Consider the following 20,342-nt stretch of genomic DNA (forward strand, 5'->3'; position numbering starts at 1 on the left):
TGCTTCCACAGCTTGCAACAGGACAAGCTGTGATGTTTTCTCTCACTTCTGTGCCACCTTTCCTTCAAGAAACTTGGATCAAATCTACACTGTATTATATGGTAATGTAGATAGACCCTCAGAGAATTATGCAGATGCTTCTCCTACTTTAATTCTCACATGAAATAGATAAAGCTGTGAGATCATACTAAGCCCTCAATCTAGTTTTTTTTGCATGAGGTTTAACACAAAAATTGTCTTGTCTCTTCATTCATCAACCTAAACCCTACAACTGGTTTTGGACGGCCATCCCTCTCATCCACCAACCACAGTTAGTGATCAGAAATAATGTGATTTGTAGTTCAAAAAACCTTTTTTTGAGGTAACCAGCTTGGAGAAGGCAATGAACCATTATAATAAAATTGCCATGGTTTTTAAATTCAAGATGGTTCAACCTAGTTTTGTTTGATTGTGTATGAGTGGGGGAAGCATCTCTTCCTGCTGAAAGTGGAGTGGTTTGCTTGCCTGCATATATACCTTTTCAAATACTGTATATACTCGAGTATAAGCCGTATTTTTCAGCCCTTTTTTAGGTTGACAATGTCCCCTTCGGCTTACACTCGAGTTAAAGTTATTTATTATTTTACTGTTATGCTTATTATTTTATTAAATTAATTTTACTCTGTTATTATGACTACATTTATTATTTTACTCTATCATAATCATCATTATTACATTTACTATTTTACTCTATTATTATTATTACTACATTTATTATTTTACTCTATCATCATCATCATTATTACATTTACTATTTTACTCTATTTATTATTTTACTCTATTTATTATTATTACATTCATTATTTTACTCTATTATTGCTGTTATTACATTGCCACTATTTTACTCTATTATTATTATTAATATTATTATTATTATTAATATTATTATTATTACACTTATTTTAATCTCTTTATTATTATTGGAATGATATTTAAGCAAATTTACATTGAAAAAAGGTTAGAATAATGGTTTAATCAGGGTTAGACTGTCTTATATTAAATTACCGTTTTATATAAATATTCAGAAACATTTAACCTACTGATGCCTCAGTTAAGGTAATTTTATTGGTATCTATTTTTATTTCGAAATTTACCAGTAGCTGCTGCATTTCGCACCCTCGGCTTATACTGGAGTCAATAAGTTTTCCCAGTTTTTTGTGGTAAAATTAGTTGCCTCGGCCTATATTCAGGTCGAATTATTCTCAAGTATATAATTATTGTTGTTTTTAATCTACTGTGTATTTATGGTTTTATATTGTTGTTATATTGTGATATTGGGCATTGAATTGTTGCCAGTGTTAGCCGCTCTGAGTCCCCTCTCAGGGGTTGGGAAGAGCGGGGTAGAAATGTTGTAAATAAATAAATAAATGAATAAGGTACATATTTTTTGTATTCTTCCACAAGAAGATGTGAAAGCTGGATTCCCGAAATAAATATTTAAGTGTTTTTCTAACACAACTATCTGGCTGCACAGTAGCCACAGGCAAAATATGCATTTGTTGACTCAATGCTTTACCCTGACCATTATTCAACACAAGGTAAAGCTGTAGTTCACCGAGATTGTGCCCTTTTGGCACGCAAAGAATCTAGATTCGATTATCAGCACTCAAAGTTAAAGGAATTCAGACTGCCAGGCTAGAAAGGATCTCTACTCAAGATTTGGAAACACAGTAAAACTTTACAAAGCTAGTTCTTGGAACCAGATGCTTGATTCTATGTAAAACACTCGGATGGAATAATACCCTTGGTAGTTATTTGAACAAGTAGTGAGTACAAATGGATTCAAGTAAGATTCCAAAAGGTACAACATACCTGGACGGGGAACAAGGGGGGCTCCTTCTGCTGCAGGCATAGTAAAGTCAGCCTCCCAGATTGGTGAACTCTCCCCATAGATTTCTTCCTCCAACATTGACAGAAATCTGAATAAAGAAGAATGGAGAAGAATCAATATGGAAAATATCGGGGTGGAGTGGGGAACAATCCTAATATTCTGCTTCTTAAATTACAATGAACTACGAATCTTGGAAGCTAGGCAGGGTCAGCGCTAGTTACTACTTTGATGGAAGACTGTCAATTTAATACCAGGTGCTACAGGTTTCATTTCAGAGAAAAGAAACTCGTAAATTAATTTTCACTGCTTGAGAAAATCCTATGAAATTCATAGTGTCACCAGAAGGCACAGACACAGTTGAAACCCCGTGAGAAGGACTAAGACTCAATGTCATGGGAAAAGCTACCTGCACTCATTATATTTGCACAAGTGTATGTGTACACACACGCATGTACACTGTTGCATATGATCAATGTTTCACGGAACTGATCTTACTTGGGGAAATGGGTGAGGATGAGAGTCCGTTTCTCTGGCACCAACTTGTCTTTTTCCACTCTGAATTTCTCCAGTAGCTGCCGACGAGTCACTGTGAAGGTGGACTTGAGCAGGTTGCGCCCAAAGACCTGGGTGGTTTCATATCGAGGAAGGCTGTCACAGCTCTGGGGGACATGGCAGTAGCACAGCCACCTGAGGAATGGAGGCATGGAAGGGAAGAGACACATCAATGTTTATAATCTCAAAATGTTGTAGGCTTCAGCTTCCATCCCAATAAGGCATCGATTGCAAAACAAATGCACATTTGAAAAAAAGGAGAATAGGTTGGAAGGGGAGAGAGGAGAAAACTGATGAATTGTGATGCAAGTACAAAATTGAATTTATTGTGTTTATTGTAATTTTATATTGCTATGTTGTCTTTTGTTTCATGTAATTGCATTATTATTGTTTATTATTTGCATCTGCCGTTTTGTTTTATTTCATGTAATTGTGGTTTTGGGCTTGGCCTCATGTAAGCCGCACCGAGTCCCCATCAGGGAGATGGAGCGGGGTACAAATAAAGTTTATTATTATTCTTATTATTGAATACCAAACAGAGGGAGCTAATGTTTTTGAATAGCATAGCACAGCGTTTCTCAACCTGGGAGTCGGGACCCCTGGAGGGGTCGTGAGGGGGCATCAGAGGGGTCATCAAAGACCATCAGAAAACACAGTATTTTCTTGTGGTCATGGGGGTTCTGTGTGCCCAATTTTATTGTTAGTGGAGTTCAGAATACTCTTTGATTGTAGGTGAACTATAAATCCAGTAACTACAACTCCCAAAGGTCAAGGTCTATTTTCCCCTAACTTCACTAGTGTTCACATTTGGGCATATTGAGTATTCATGCCAAGTTTGGTCCAGATCTAGCATTGTTTGAATCCACTGTGATCTCTGGATGTAGGTGAACTACAACTCCAAAACTCAAGGTCAATGCCCACCAAATCCTTCCAGTATTTTCTGTTGGTCACGGGAGTCCTGTGTGCCAAGTTTGGTTCAATTCCATCATTGGTGGAGTTCAGGATGCTCTTTGATTGTAGGTGAATTATAAATCCCAGCAATTACAACTCCCAAATGACAAAATCAATCCCCCCCCCCCCAACTCCACTAGTATTGAGATTTGGGCATATTGGGTATTTGTGCCCAATTTGGTCCAGTGAGTGAAAATACACCCTGCATATCAGATATTTACATTACGATTCATAACAATAGCAAAATGACAGTTATGAAGTAACAACAAAAGTAAGTTTATGGTTGGGGGTCATCATAACACGAGGAACTGTATTAAGGGGTCGCGGCATTCGGAAGGTTGAGAACCACTGGTGCCATAGCACAAGAATACACAATCTGAAACCCTACAAGGGCTTTGGACTGGAACTCCCAGAAGCCTTGACCAGGAGATACTAAGCAAGGATGGTGGGACTCCAAAACACCTTGGAATGTGGCAGTTATCTGTCCCTGGCACAGCAGCTTGACCCTCATTTTTGCAAAGTTAGAAGCAACTCTGTTTCCAACAAGATGAGCCTCCTTTAGAGAACTTTATACAATCCAAGAGGTAGGCTGCCGTGTTCAAAAAGCTGAGCTTTTCAATAATCAGTGAATATACAGGAGAGTGGGAAATGTACACTCTGCCAGCACAAAGATATTAAGTCTTCAGCCCTGTCAGCACATTCTAGGACAGTGGTTCTCAACATGTGGGTCCTCGGGTGTTTTGGCCTACAACTCCCAGAAACCTCAGGCAGTTTATCAGCCGTTAGGTAAATGCCTGGGGACTCACAGGTTGAGAACCAGTGTTCTAAGGCAAAGCAGATACCCTGGTATCATCAATGTCAAATAAAATAATGTACTTATGCCCTGCCTCTCCCCCAGAAGTAGGACTCAAGATACCTTCCAAAAACTAAAACCATTACCAATAAAAGAACACATAAAGCATATTTTATAAACATGAAAAGAGTAAATATTAAAGTGCAATTAAGCTTTCTATATAAAGTTAAAACTGCTTACAATAAATCCATTACAAGAAAAAATAACCCTGTAAGTGGGCCAAACAAAATGCTTAAAAGCTCTTGTAGTCAGTTTCTAAAAGTCTGATTGAACAAATAAATGTTTATTTTCCAACAAAAAGGAAATAAGGAGAAAGCCATTCTATTTTCCCAAAGGAAAAGTTCCAAAGAATAAGAGAGGTAATGAGACGCCCTGCCCAATGTTCCCAACAAACTTGTTTGGGAAGAAAGTGGGACCAAAAGAAGATCCACCTCCAAAGCTAAGCTTAGAGGTGGTAAACTTCTTTAGACAACTTGGATCCATCACACAGGGCTTTATAAGTCATAAATCTTGACCGTATTTCCCTTTGTCCCATGCCCCTCTGTCCCCAACTCACCGGGTATAATTGACTTTGTAAGTTGCCACGTCGTCATTTTGTGAGCGCTGGCGGAACTGGGATGGCGTTTCCAGCTTCCAATAATTTAGGCACAAGAGAAACATCTTGGAGAGCTCAAACATGGTCTGCCGCTCCTTAGGAGGCAGGTGGCTGAACTTGTACTGCACAAAGTTTAAAACACCCTAAACAGGAGAGAAGAGAACAGCTGAAGGATATCCAAAGAACCCTCACCATACATTACTCCAAACTTCCAACCAATTGGGTTACTATCCATGAAACTCTCCCAATTGTTGTGGACTATTAAAAACACATCTTAATAAAATAATCTTGGTGTCTTGGTGTTCAGGACTGTTCCTGGGGTTATTTGGGGTGCAGAGTCAGAAAATGGCACTGGATAGACCTCATCTCGTTTCTCGGATATGGTTATCCTGATTTCTTATGAGCAGGTCGATGAAGATATATGGTATATGCTCTGTAATTCAAAAACTAGAGCTGACAGAGGAAGACTGGTGCCATTTTTTGGAATCAGCAAATCAAATATACCCAGAAACAGGTCTAACATTTGAGGTACCAAAATGTGTGTTGGCCTGTTCAGTCATAAACACAAATATATGCATTTTGGCAACATTAGCATTGGATGGGTGGTCAAAAAGTTGGACCAGATTTGAGGTCACTACATATCTACAACCATGAACCACTCATGAATGAATCTTTTACCCCTTGAAGGGGTGAGGCATAAAGTTTCAGATGATTTCAACTAAATGCCTATCCAAGCACACAAACAACCTCTAACCTTAGTCAATTGCAAGATGTCCGACCCCACAACATAAGGCCGAATGAAGTATTCTGCATCTGCATGGTTATTTTTTAGATTTGTTCCTAACTTTAAAACATTAGTAAAACTTTATAACTCATTATAACTGTTTGTGTAACTGTAACATCGCTATCATGAAATATACTGCTTTGCAATTGGGGCAATTGTTTTGAAATTTACCAAGAAAGTCCCTGAATGTCATATTTCAATCTAAGCAACATGTCACAAAGGGAAAGAACACTATAATTTTTGATGTTTCATTACTGTTTTTAAAGACAAGCTTGAACAGAAAGAATTCATAAACAGCAGCCCAAAACCATCTGGTTTTTCAGCTCTCTCTATTGGGAGTTCAAATCATAGGCAAGCTGGTGCTCAGATTTCAGCATCTTTATTAATATCCTTTATATAATCCTTCTAAATTGAATGAATTGCTTGTTGCATCTTCAGATGTGACTTGAGGACAGAGGGTCCTTTAAGGTTATGGTGTACCTCCTCTGGCATGTCTTAACTGGAAATTCATCTGCATTCTTGACCATGTAAAATTCCCATTGATTGTACAGAATGTTTAGTTTATTGATAGATTTATCAAGCTTTTAAATAAGGGTTGGGAATATCAGACCTTCCAGAAGCCGACAATTCTAATCAGACAGTTTCACAGAAATTATTCTGGAAAATGGTATTACAACCAGTAGTTTTATCAAAAATCTAAACATGGCCAAGGTTTCCTGAACTTACACGAAAATGTTCAGCATATCGACTTAAATATAAATACCAACTTTTGTCAAAACTAAATCAAAATGTACATCCTAGAAATCTGTGAAGTGTTTGGTGCCCAAAATAGTTTGCAGACTGGATCCAAACTCTTACTACAATCTTGGTTTTCAGCCCATTAGATTACATACAAAATTTAGTGATTGTGAGCAAGACAGAGAAACGCTTTAAATCATAATTAACTTTACTATTTTGTAAATTGCTTTTCTGAAAAATGGTAGATAAAAGCGTAAAAGTAAACAAGTTAAATAATATCTATCAGTTCTTACCACTTTGCAAGGAAATTAATTTTCTCCTCAGCTGTGGAGTTCATCTGTTAGCGTTAGGCTTGTGTTGTAGTCATACTTGCAATACTAGCTATACAAGCCAACAGATCGGAAAAACTTTATTTATTTCACTGATACCCCTCACTCCAAAGGTTCACACAGTAGTTTACAAAAACCAGCGCTCACTCCCTGCCAACAGGCTTACACTCTGAAAGATGGTAGACACAAGGTATGGGACTGAGGGAGAAAAAAATATGATATTGGAACTTAATCCAGTTACTCAAATTAATGGGAGCATAATCTATTCTGCCTGCATCCAGATTTGCCTTCTATTCCATCTGTGAGCTGGCATACTCATTGCTGATAATATCCTTGCCTTTCTGCTCTTCAGTTACTCATTTAGCTTTCTGTTTATGCATTCTTTTCCCTTGGCATCGGGCAAGGAAGAGAGTTCCGCTGCAAGCCTTCTGATGACAGATGACAAAGGCAGGTGTTACCCCTAAATCCTATTGGATACTTTATGGAAGTAATTTCTCCAATTCCTTTTATGACTGTAAAAAAGTTCTAGAGACTGTTCTAAGCAGTACTACAAATCACTCCTTGATTTTAGTGTTAATTCATGGTTTTATCAAGCACCTTTATGTTCTTCTTTTTAGAGTCTATGTAGCTAGACATGATATCCATCTGATCTTGGAAACCAAGCAGGGTCAGTCCTGGTTAGTACTTATGAGGGAATGTTGACAATGAATACTAGGTGTTCTAAACCAGGGCTTGTTAAACTTTATATAGGTACTGGTATATAAAATAGGTATAAAATCAAAGATTTACTGATAATAGATCAGTATTTGTGAGGCTTGCTAAACAGACTGATTTACTTTTTACGAAGTACAGCTGAAGCATTTTCTGCAGAGGCCACTGTAAACACTGCATGGTTGTTGCTGACAGATTTGAGTAAATGGGTGCCATTCAGAAACCTTTTACTGCTGCTAATTTTTTCAACACTCCAACACTGTGCTAAGGGGACCCCATTTGAGGTAAGGATCTACAGTTTAAGAAGAAGGCTCTTCCTCTGTATTACAGAGGAAGGAGCAGCAAAACTACTTGAGTACTTGCCTAAGAAAATCCTATGAAATTCATGAGTTCCCAAAGGCAACAGATGACTTGAAGGCACATATACATAAATTCACACCACACACTTTTTTACTGTTTTCTTTTTAATATCACCTCAAGGAGCAACCCTAAATTTATTTGAAATAAATACAAGAAAACACGGCCTCTTACCTGTTCAATATTGGGTTTCTCAAACGGAGGACTCCCAAGAGATCCCTCAACAACTGGGCGGCTCATCTGCAGAATGCATTTCCTCAGAAGCTACAGGAAGAAAGAGTGTAATTCTTGTAATATTTGGTTTTAATGTTTTAACTTTATGGTTTTAAATGCACATGTTTATATTTTTACTCTATGTCTGTATATGCGGCATTGAATTGTTGCCACTCTGAGTCCCCCTTGGGATGAGAAGGGCAGGGTATAAATAAAGTAAACAAATAAACAAATAAATTCTATTTCTCTTGTGCTTGCATTAAATGGATTCAACCAAATCTTTCAAAGGTCTTGTGGAACAGCTTAGAACCAGATTGTGCACCATTTCCCACAATGACATGAATGTCATTCAGAAAATTTAGGATGCTCCAAGTCAGGACTCAAAAAGCTGTCAGAAGAAAGACAAACCCTCTCTCTCAATCATACAATACACAAAAAGAAGTCTCCAACTATCTCTTATCTTGGTGTTTCTGAATCAGCTCTTGATTGGTTTAAATAGACCAACTCCCATAAAAAAGCAGCAGAAAGAGAATTACAATGGAAAAGGTGGACTAAAGAACAACAGGGGAAGAGAGCAAGAGGACAAAGGTTGGAAAAGTTTCTTTACTGGACTATTGGAAATTGTAGTCCAATAAGGTAAAATCTTTTGAGTTGCAATGTGATACAAAATTTTGAACAAATGTAAAATGTTACTTAATAAAAAGCTCACATAAACATCTTAGGAGCGTATCTAAACCTTTTGAGGGAAAAAACCAGTTAGGGTGATTTAAATGTAGTAAATAAATAAACAAACAAATAAGAGCCATTATGCTCTGGGCCCCCTTTTATACTTTCTGAAGAATAATCTGGAACATCCAAGGGCCACATAACCCAGAATATCAAGGCAGAAAATCCCACAATATTTGCTTTGAACTGGGGTTATCTGAGTCCACACTGCCATATATTCCAGTTCAAAGCGGAAAATGTGGGATTTTATTCAGCTGTGTGAAAGGGGCCCAGTTATTGCACTCTGTTCTCTCTTCCTTCTATTCTATTCTATTTTATTTTATTCTATTCCATCAGCATGTTGTATTTTTGTGCTGTTTACTGTACTTTGAAATTACTTTTAGTTTTTATCACTGCAGTCAAGAGACGCAGCACTGGAACAACAATAAAATGGCATTACTCAAAGAAGGTGTGACAAAACTCTGAAGTAAACAAAACATTTTATTGGCTGGGGAGAAGATAGTATTCTCTCCATTTTAACCACAGAAGCCATCTAGAGGTTTACTTCCATCCTGGTGTTGGGGTAGCATCTTCCATCTGACCTGAGGGATGCAGGACAGAAAACATAACCCTGTCCTCCAAATGTGCCCCCAGTACAAATCTAACACCCCGCTTTGTTTGATGGGTTGTGCAATGTGTTGTTAATAACAGTATTGAAGCTATTTTTTTCAACCAGAACTACTAAAATCCTTCCGCCAGCATGGACAATAGCCATACCGGTAAAAGGATTCTAGGTGTCACAGCACAATAAAGGATATTTCCCAACTCTTCTTAGACATCTTGAGCACCTCCGTCTGGCAATCTCGGCATCTACTCCAAAATCCCCCATAAATAAGCTGCAGCATTTTCTCTCATTCTCTGAACCCACCTTGAACAGGTAGAAATAAACCTGCTTGGTGTCAGTGTCCTCTTCCTTGTGCACAGACATGAAAAGGTTCTCCACATCCACAACCATCCCAAGAAGCCGATTGATCTCGTCCTCAGACACATTCTCCAGGTGAGACACATGGTCAGCTGTGGCAGGTAAGAAAGGTTAGGTTTCACAGTGGTCAGGTGTAAGCTCACAGCAGCTGCTCCCAATAACGACACAGGACGCCAATCCGTAATCAATCAGGAACTTTTACTGCTGGACATTCATACACGAAGAAAGCCAGGATTGGCCTGCAGCCGCAGTTTAACCCTTATATACCCTCCCTCACAATTGAATTCCCCTTTCCCGCCGGCCGAGAATCCCGCGCAATATTCCCCGCCAAATGCCAACTGCTTCCCCCCAAGGCCACCAGCTGCACATTCTTATCAGCACTCCATGTCAGGATTCTGGTTTTTTGCGCCAAGACTCAAGGCCTGGAAACCGGTTCCTGACAGTCAGGTGTCCCTAACTCCAGTGGTTTCACAGTGGTCAGGTGTCCCTAACTACAGTGGTTTCAGTGGTCAGGTGTTCCTAACTCCAGTGAATGTAGAGAAGTAAATAAATTAAGCAATATGATAGGACCATGGGAGAGCAGACTACAAATGTCATGAAAAGACAGCAAATTGTGACTTGATTACTTTGCTATTAGTCTATTTTACTTAACAGTGATCAAGAGAGAGGCTTTTCAATTTCCTGGTTGCGGAGTAAAATAAATTGGCTAGATAATATACACTTTGACATGGGTTTGTGAGGAGCACTATTTGATGTTCTGTCCTAGACAGCAAAATATCAGGTGGTCTGATAAGTTTGCCTAAGTTATCCCTTTGTACAGCAGCGCATTCAAGCGTAATACCTGATGCTAAGAAATCCCACAATACATTTTCAAGTAATGTCACCATTTACAAATGGTATGCAAAGGATCAGTTTCGAAAACATCAGAGAGGCTGCTAAATATAATAACAGATAGTTCTTATTCTGGAAGCCCTATTTCCAAGGGGTAGGAAAATAAAGTGGAAAATGATTAAGCAGAGGGGGAAAAACAATACCTTTATAATAGGGATTGAGAATGTTTAGTTCTCCACATGTCGTTGGACTACAATGCTCATGATTCCTCCCCATGATTATGATGGCTAGGGATGATGAGCATCGCAGTCAACAACAGAGGGGCTTTATATTTCCCAACTAGTTTTATTTAAATATTTTGCTGTCCTACCTGCAAACTACTGGAAATTAGCACATCACTTTTGATGATGAGAGACTTCATTAAGAGCCTTTTTGCCACTAATGACAACTGTATTGCTTCTCCCAGTAGGGGATGGGAGGGGGAAGGAATTATGAAGGAAGAAAGATGCCTTGTCCATTTACCTAGAGCATGCCCACAGCTACGGCATGGCTCACTGAGGTTGGTGACTGTCTGCTGCAGATCCATTCGGGGGGCTGTGGGAGGATTTGGGTTCTTCCAGCCATTGCATTTGCAAGAGTCATTAGCCTGGAGAGATGAGGAGAAAAAGAGACTCAGAGACTGGGAGTGCATTGTTCAATATTTTGTAAAGCAGCTGTGGTGAAACAGTAGTCCTTTACATGATAGTGGTTTCCAGCCCACATCATCAACAGCTAATGGGGCAAAGGCTGGAGACTGCCGTCTACCATGTGGAGGCACACAGTTTCCCTATCAGTGAAATGGAGAAACTAGAACAAATATTTCCCTGAGAAACACCAGGGACTATTTTATATGTTATACACAAAATTACCTTATGAAGGAAAGCTATCCTGAACAATTTACTCCTGAATATTTTTGAAAAGAGTCGCGGAAATGTCTTCAAAGGATGCAAAAAAACACCCAGAGGGAAAATCTTCCCATACACAACCATTTATCTACAGCAATTGTTCTTTCAGATTACTTTTTCTACTGTTTTGATTTATTACTCCAATTATCTCACAGTGGGGTGACCCCTAGTCATGATGGTAGTGGGATTCTGAGAGTGGTAGCCCAAAAAAGTATTTTTTTCAAATTTTGTTATCCCAAAGCCATGAAGTAGATGTTACATATCAACACTACTACTACCACCTTTCCCACTATCCCTTGCTGCAAAAATAGGCAGCAAAAATCCTTTGACGACGCACAGCTGCTAAAAGATGAAAGCTGAAAAACCCAGATCCTCAATCAGTGGCTGATACTAGATGAAAAACTCCCTTGAGGGCACACAGAAGACTGGGTGACTTGGAAGGTACTAAACAGAATGCGCTCTGGTACCATAAGATGCAAAGCTAACCTTAAGAAATGGGGCTACAAAGTGGAGTCCACAACATGTCAGTGTGCAGAAGAAAGAACAAACCACAGACCACTTACTATGATGCAGTTTGAGCCCTACCACATGCACATGGAGGATCTTCTTAGAGCAATACCCGAGGCACTTGAAGTGGCCAGCTTCTGGTCAAAGGAAATTTAATAGAATGCCAAGTTTTGTTTGTGGTTTTTTTTAATACATTATAATTCTTGTTGTTAGCCGTTCTGAGTTCCTCCACGGAGGTAGAGAAGAACGGGATATAAAAGTTCTAAATAATAAATAAATATCCTCAATTTGCTTATATAAATATATAAACTTGGGGTCTTCCATTTGTGTTGTACTCATTCATTTTTTTGATAGCTCTAGGTTTAATTCTCTTTTTTTATATAGCAGGCATGGGGAAACTTAGGAATTGTGGGAATTGAAGTCCAAAACACCTGGCGGGCTGAAGCTTGCCCATGCCTGGTTTAAAGTCTTTGGGTTTTAATTGTATATGTTACTGTTTTTAGCATTGTTTGTGGCTCCGAGTCTTGTTAAGAGAGACAAAAACCTGCATATAAATCAATATAATGGTAGTAGTAGTAATAGTAAATGTGAATATCAGGCTGTGGTGCAAGACCAGGCTGGGAGGCAACTAGTTAGTAGCCAGTTGCATTAAATCACTACTGACTGTGAGGTCATGAGTTCAAAGCCAGCCCGGGTCGGAGTAAACTCCCAACCATTAATAGTCTACAGAACACTCAATATTTTATTTTTATATCAACTTTTTCTTTTTTCCCGTTTATATTTTCTCCTCTCTCTCTCTTTCTCTCTCTATACTTTTTTTGTCTTTCTCTTTTTCAATCCATCTTCCCTTCCCCCCCTTTTCTTTCCTTTTTTATTGCATCTATCAAAAAGTCCTTTAATAAAAATTATTCTTTAAAAAATAGTCTAGCCTGCTGTCGACCTATGCAGCCTGAAAGACAGTTGCATCTGTCAAGTAGGAAATTTGGGTACTGCTTTATGTGAGGAGGCTAAATTAATTTATGATGACATAAAACCTTCCAGCAGTGTGCAGAAGAATAACGAAGTACTCCATCAAAGGACTCGGTGTCACAAGTAGACGATGAAGCGGCAGCTCCCCCTGTGGCCGGAATCGAGCATACCCTCATAAAGCTGGAAAAGCTGGAATGTTAAATGTCTCTGTGTCTGTTTATACATGTTGTATGTTTATATGGCATTGAATGTTTGCCATGTATATGTGCATTGTAATCCACCCTGAGTCCCCTGTAGGGTGAGAAGGGCGGAATATAAATAATGTAATTACACAAGTAAACATGACCCAATGTCATGTATCATGTTCTGCAGTTGATGGTGGTTGGTGGTGGTAGGCCTAGCAGTTGGTGATGGAAGGATTAATGTAAGTCTTATTTCTAAAGGGTTGAGTAATCTGTAAGTAAGAGTTCATGGGTGAAAGCAAGTGAGGGTGGAGGTATGCAAGGGATGCGTTGCAGCTGGGTGTTTCTGGATATAAGGAGCTAGCCTTGGGACTGATCTTCGAGAGCAAAGTAATTGTCATATTTTGGTGGTGGATGCTGCTGATTTTCCACCAGGTCTCTGGATTTTCGGTATCCCGACCTGTCTCCTTAACTCTTAGAATCCTGGAACCTTGAATCTTTGGACTGGCTGTTGACTACGGTAGACTTTTGATCCCTGGACTTTGTTTATTGAATTCTCGGCGTTTAACCACTGGACTGGACCTTTGACTACAGAGTTAGCTTGAACCTGGAACAGTGTTTGCTGTTTTTGTTTATTCTGTGGCTGAGTGCTATCTTTATGTTTTATATTTTGGACTATTAAAACAGCCTGAAAGTAAGTGCTGTTTTAATTAAATTGTTTTACACTAGAAACATTTAAAAAGAACCTTAAAACTTGGCTCTTCTGCTGCGCCTTTGGCGAGTAGGTGCACAACATGACACTATTGCTCCCCTCAATGCTTCTGCCACTGGAGTACACGCTCCCCAAATGGGAAGTTTAGTTTCACAACCCTGTGTGTCTTTATGAGCTCCCTGCAAATAACTTGCTCCTATTTTTATCTCATTAGAGTTTTTGAACATTTTATCCTGTACATGTGGCCCGCCCACTGTTACTGCGAATGTGTTTATTGTAATGTTATTTTGTTACTATATTCATATGTTTTTTGTTTTGTTTTTTTTAATGTAATTTTGATAATGTTGCTTGTTGTTTATGTTTTGGTTTTATTTTGATGTAATATGTTGTCCGGGCTTGGCTCCATGTAAGCCGCTCCGAGTCCCTATTGGGGAGATGGTGGCAGAGTATAAATAAAGATTATTATTATTATTATTATTATTATACAGACTGGGTTTTTGTTTGGTTCATCTCTGCCTCTGTAAAGGCAGAGCCCTGGCAACGTGACACCCATTGACAAGAATGTAGGCCAACACATCTGACAGAAATTATACATATGAACTAATTGGAGAGATGGACATTTGCTTTTCAATGTTTTCCCATAATTTCTGATAGCCACATCAACTTCTTTACCAGTCCCTGAAACAATTGGCTGCATATATTCAGAATGTCAAATCTAAGTGCTGTTTGCGCTCAGCGTCGGAGAACAAGGCGACCAAAAACCCTAATCAATGCCTTGCTACATCCATAAAGGATGCAGCTATGGCTGGACCACAAAGTCGGAGGCATTATTTCCGCACATTTTTGTCCCCTACGGGGCTTCGTACCTTGCACGCTGAAAATACCCCCAGCTTCTCGAGCTTTTTTGCCCGCGGGAAGCTCCGCGCATGCGCTTTACGCTGACTCGCGCGCTGTTGCTGGCTTAATCCCGGGCGAACCGGATCGCTGCTGCTGCTACTGCTGCTTCCTCCGGACCCGCCTCCAGAGGAAGCAGGCGGCGCTGTGGCCGAAGAAGCGGTGGCGGCGGAGGATGCGGCAGCCTGCGGGGTCCGGGCACTAGTCTGTAAGGAAACCTCCGGCTCCGCCATGATGTCCAGGACCCTCCGAGGCGGCGTGGGCGCATGGATGCCACTGCGCATGCTCAGAAGCCAGGCGGAGGCTCCTAGGCCTGTGGCTGGAGCGCCACTGCGCATGCTCGCTGTAACCAGTTGCATGCCGGAGAATGTAGTCCCACAAGTAGGGGCCGTTTAAGGTGAAATCCAAGGCTTAAGTGATGAGTCCTGTTGTTCATATAGCAGACCAGAAGAGAAAGGAGCTGTCAATCAACGTCATGTAAAAGATGTAAAATACATTCAGCCCTGATGCAGCTTCAAAACTAAATCTTACTTGGCCTAAACTTTTATTGGTGGCAGTTTATTCATCCTGAAGATGCCACAATACTATTTCTCTAATACAGTTATTTGATTGATTTGGGTTTTGTTTTGATTTGAATTTTCCTGTGTCTCTTTGATCATCTGGAGAGGCCCTACTTGCGCCCCCACCTCCTTCGCAAGCGCGATTGGTGGGGACGAGGGAGAGGGCCTTCTCGGTGGTGGCCCCTCAACTCTGGAATTCACTCCCTAAGGACATCAGGCATGCCCCAATGATGGCAGTCTTTAGGAGGAGCCTAAAAACGTGGTTGTTCCAGTGTGCCTTCCCAGAATAAGGAAAACTCTTAGCAATATGTCATCAAATGCACTTTAATATTGATTTAGGATTGTCTGTGTGCCCTCATCTTTCTTTAAAAACCCTATCCTAGTTCACCCTACCTTGTTCATGCCCAGCATTTTAAATTTTAAATTATTACATTTGGCCCGGACATAGGTTTTTAAATGCTGTATGTTATTGTTATTGTTTATTGCTTATTGTGTATTTTTTGTTTTTGAGTTTTATTTTAACTATTGTCGAAGGCTTTCATGGCCGGAATCACTGGGTTGTTGTAGGTTTTTTTGGGCTATATGGCCATGTTCTAGAGGCATTTCTCCTGACGTTTTGCCTGCATCTTTAGCAAGCAACCTCAGAGGTAGTGAGGTCTGTTGGAACTAGGAAAAAGGGGTTTATATATCTGTGGAATGACCAGGGTGAGACAAAGGACTCTTGTCTCCTGGAGCTAGGTGTGAACATTTCAACTGACCACCGTGATTAGCATTTGATTCCCTGGCAGTTTATTTTAACTGTTTTGTATTGATTACTGTTATCGCTTTTGTTTATTGATGTGCTGTGGTCTTGGCCTCATGTAAGCCGCACCAAGTCCCTTGGGGAGATGGTAGCGAGGTACAAATAAAGTTTTATTATTATTATTATTATTATTATTTAGTGGTTTTTTTTAAAAAAATTACTTAATCCATTTGGATCAAGAAACTGATTTGATTTTTATTGTGTTTATAGTCTTGAGGGAGATGTAGTTTAAAAAGGGAATTTTCAGAGATGCTCCCAATGTCCACATATCTTTTTCTTTCTTACTTCTTAGGCCAGGGGTCCTCAAACTAAGGCCTGGGGGCTGGATACAGCCCTCCAAGGTCATTTACCTGGCCCCTCGCTCAGGGTCAACCTAAGTCTGAAATGACTTGAAAGCACACAACAACAACAGGCCCACACTTCCCATTGAAATACTAATAAGTTTATATTTGTTAAAAATGTTCTTCATTTTAGTTACTGTTTGGTTTTTATTTTTATTTATTTTTTTGCACTACAAATAAGATATTGGAGTGTACATAGGAATTTATTCGTTTTTTTCAAATTATAATCCTGCCCTCCAACAGTTTGAGGGACTGTGACCTGGCCCTCCATTTAAAAAGTTTGAGGACCCCTGTCTTACGCAATCCCTCGTTGTCCGAGTAGGATTGTTTTCCAAGATCAGTGTACTGGCGGTGGGTCCGTAGGTGACTGTGGAACCCTATTCTTGATCTGCATGTTCTCCTGCAGTGAGGGCATTGGTTTCCAGGTGGAAGGAGGTCCCGGTCGGGGTTGGCTTGATGCGCCTTCCTCTTGGCACGTTTCTCTCTTTCGCCCTCCATTCGTACCTCTTCAAATTCTACAGCACTGCTGGTCACAGCTGACCTCCAGCTGCAGCGCTCAAGAGTCAGAGTTTCCCAGTTCTCAGTGTCTATACCGGGGTTTTTAAGGTTGGCTTTGAGCCCGTCTTTAAATCTCTTTTCCTGCCCACCAACATTCTGGTTTCTGTTCTTGAGTTCGGAGTACAGCAATTGCTTTGGGATATGGTGGTCGGGCATCCGGACAATGTGGCAGGTTCAGCGGAGTTGATGGTGGAGGACCATCACTTCAATGCTGGTGGTCTTTGCTTCTTCCAGCACATTGACATTTGTCCTTTTCTTTACTGCCATATTGGCCTGTTTCTGCAAAGGGCCTTTGTTTACAAAAAAGGCTGATGATTTGAGAAAACGTTGCTGTGGAGAGGAAATTACTTTTCAAGGATAACAGTACATTCAGACAAAACTGGCTAGCTAGTGCTATAATTCCCAAGATTTCCTGTCGCTTTGGAGTTATGTTTGCAACTCAAGATTCATTCATTGGGACAGTCATGGTCAGAGAACAATCGACTATAGATGTGCTATTATTAGGGTCCTACATGTGCTGTTATGTCAATCAAAATAATAAAGAACCAATAACAATTTGAATAACTAGCGTAGGTAAAGTTAAAGGTTAAGTCCAGTTGTGTCCGACTCTGGGGGTTGGTGCTCATCTCCATTTCCAAGCCGAAGAGCCGGTGTTGTCCAGAGACACCTCCAAGATCACGTGGCCAGCATGACCATGGAGCGCCATTGCCTTCCCGCCGGAGCAGTACTTATTGATCTACTCACATTTGCTTGTTTTCGAACTGCTAGGTTGGCAGAAGCTGGGCTAACAGCGGGAGCTCACGCCGCACCCCGGATTCGAACCTGCAACCTTTCGGTTAGCAAGTTCAGCAGCTCAGCAGTTTAACCCATTGCGCCACTGGGGACTCCTTTAACTAGTTTAGACCAATGAAATGATTTCTGTTTGGAAACCAAATGAGAATGTGTATTCAATTTAGTACCAAAAATGATTAAAACTCTACAGCCCCATTGGGGGTTGTGACAAACCGTTTGATTGCATTCCTGTAATCCATCTAAAATGCAAATGTGTGGTTTTCACCTTAAGAATAGACAAGCATCTCAAGTTCTGAGAATTATTTGGGAAAGAATTCCACTGAAGCATTGCAGCACACCAATATCTGGGAATTACTCTGGACTGTGCTCTGACTTACAAGAAGCACTGCTTGACTATCAAGCAAAAAATGGGTGCTAGAAATAATATCATATGAAAGCTGGCGCAACCTGGGTATCACATCCAGGTACAGTAAAGACATCTGCCCTTGTGCTTTGGTACTCTGTGTTGAATACATATGCCCAATGTGGAATACATCTCACCACATTAAAACTGGATGTGGCTCTTAATGAGACATGCCACATTATCACATTATTGCATTATACATTATAACTGTGTTTCTCAATACACTTCTGACATAATAAATAATGTAATAAAATTGTGTTACCAATTTGGATCTAGTACTGATTTGAATTTCATTGTGTTTATAATCCTATTACTGTAATAATATCGTAATCAATCTGGATCTAGTTTTGATTGGAATTTGATAGTTTTTGTCTTATTTCTGTAATAAAACCATCTCATCAATTTGTGTTTAATTTTATTTTGTTGTGTTTATGGTTTTATTGCAAATACCCACAAACAGTGTGCTCACAGCTCATAAGCAAATCTGGAATATTGAAATAATTATTCTTTGTGCTTTTTTCTGGATGGGATGAAATAGATCCTCCTGTCCTACATGCTAATGAGGCTATAGCAGCAGGTAATAATTGGGAGAAATATATGAGCATATTTTATAGTATACTGGAAAAACAAGTTGCTTGTCTCTCCTGTTGTTATGGACCTTCGACTCCCAATGATAGTGATCCTATACTAGAGTTTTCTCCATAGTTTATTTAGAAGTGATTTTCCATTGCCTTCATCTATACCAGATGAGTGCATTTACACCAGGCATGGGCAAACTTGGGTCCTCCAGGTGTTTTGGACTTCAACTCCCACCATACCAGCTGTTAGGAATGGTGAGAAGTCCAAAATACCTGGAGGGCCCAAGTTTGCCCATGCTTGATCTACACCATAGCATTAGTGCAGTTAGACGCCACCTTAACTGCCAGTGCTCAATGCTATGGAATTATGAGAGATGTAGCTTTCAAGGTCTCCTTTGTTGCCAGAGTGCTGTTGCTTCACCAAACTGCTAAGTGGTGTCAAACTGCATTAATTCTACTGTGTGGATGCATTCTAAGAGATTGTGACTAGTCCAAGGTAATCCTGTAGCTGAGAGGGATCCATATCATGGTCTTCCAGAGTCATAGGCCAATACTTGAATTAATACACTAGCTGTAGAATTATGGAAATTAAAGCTAGTTCTCTATATCCATGTATTTGACCATCAATTGCCTAAAAATATCTCCTCCCTATCCAAAAACCTTTAAAAAGGGGGATAATTTTGGAATTTTGTAAAGGGGGGGATCATTTTCTATGCTTTTGCATATAATGGGATTTAAGCATCCATAGCTTTGGGAATCAACAGGGGTTCTGGAATTAAACCCCAGTTAATACCAAGGGGCCAGTGTACTATTTGTGTCTTCAAGTCACCTATGGCTTTCCCAATGTTTTCTTAGGCAAGGAATACTGATAGGTGTTTGACAATCCCTATTATATCAGTATTCCCCAATGTATACACACAAGGGATAATTCATTCTTGGGTCTTCCAAATAGACTTGAGAAGGCGTTTGTAGCAGAAACTCTCCTACAGTAGCCAAACTGATTATGAAACCGCAAGCAAGAAAGTGTTCCAAAACTATAGAACATTATTCACATTGACTTCCTGGAACCTTTGTTTGCCCTAGTGAGATGAAATGGGAGACTTTAATACATTGGCTCAGATTTTGACTTTCAGTTCCGGCAATGTTGCAAGGGTAAAATTGGTGGCATTTGGCAAGACTATTCTAGAAAGGTATATGATCTCAGATTCTACTTAAGACCACACTATACTGGGTGCCAGTAAGCCCTTTTTCAGCAATGCTTGCAGGCCTTGTAATGGGAGATGTGGATTAAATATTCAAAGCGAGGTTTGATGTGAAGCAACCTTTTTTTTATTTGGAAGAGAATTTAAGTCCACATTATTGTCTTGCTAAATATCGGAGTGATACTCTATGCATGTAAACAAATGCTGCAACAAATCAGATCCAATTGCAAATCAGTTTAATTAGCATAGACCTCATTTTTTGTCTTTTAAAACTCTGCAGTCAACCCAAGTTTAATTTAGCAGAGTAAACAATACTCAGTCATGCCTCCGACTCTTCTTCCAAACCCACTATTTTCTCTCAGATGATTACTTCACACATGATGATTACATAATGTTAATGAACTCCTGAAGAGTGATTGTATAAACT

General features: G+C 39.8%; 1 protein-coding gene across 1 annotated transcript in view; it reads right to left on the reverse strand.

Annotated features, from left to right (window-relative positions):
• The window catches only part of KAT2A (lysine acetyltransferase 2A), a 30,914-nt gene extending 15,951 nt beyond the window's left edge, over positions 1-14,963 (reverse strand). Inside the window, exons 1-7 of the mRNA XM_060780953.2 lie at positions 14,652-14,963; positions 10,994-11,117; positions 9,587-9,732; positions 7,915-8,004; positions 4,783-4,964; positions 2,366-2,557; positions 1,852-1,958 (exon numbers count right to left, since the gene is read on the reverse strand). Of these exons, the coding sequence (XP_060636936.2) occupies positions 1,852-1,958; positions 2,366-2,557; positions 4,783-4,964; positions 7,915-8,004; positions 9,587-9,732; positions 10,994-11,117; positions 14,652-14,963 (1,153 nt within the window). The remainder of the gene's footprint in view (positions 1-1,851; positions 1,959-2,365; positions 2,558-4,782; positions 4,965-7,914; positions 8,005-9,586; positions 9,733-10,993; positions 11,118-14,651) is intronic.
• Between the last annotated feature and the right edge of the window lie 5,379 nt (positions 14,964-20,342).

This window comes from Anolis sagrei, chromosome 6 (assembly GCF_037176765.1).
Source record: "Anolis sagrei isolate rAnoSag1 chromosome 6, rAnoSag1.mat, whole genome shotgun sequence".
Lineage (NCBI taxonomy): Eukaryota > Metazoa > Chordata > Lepidosauria > Squamata > Dactyloidae > Anolis > Anolis sagrei.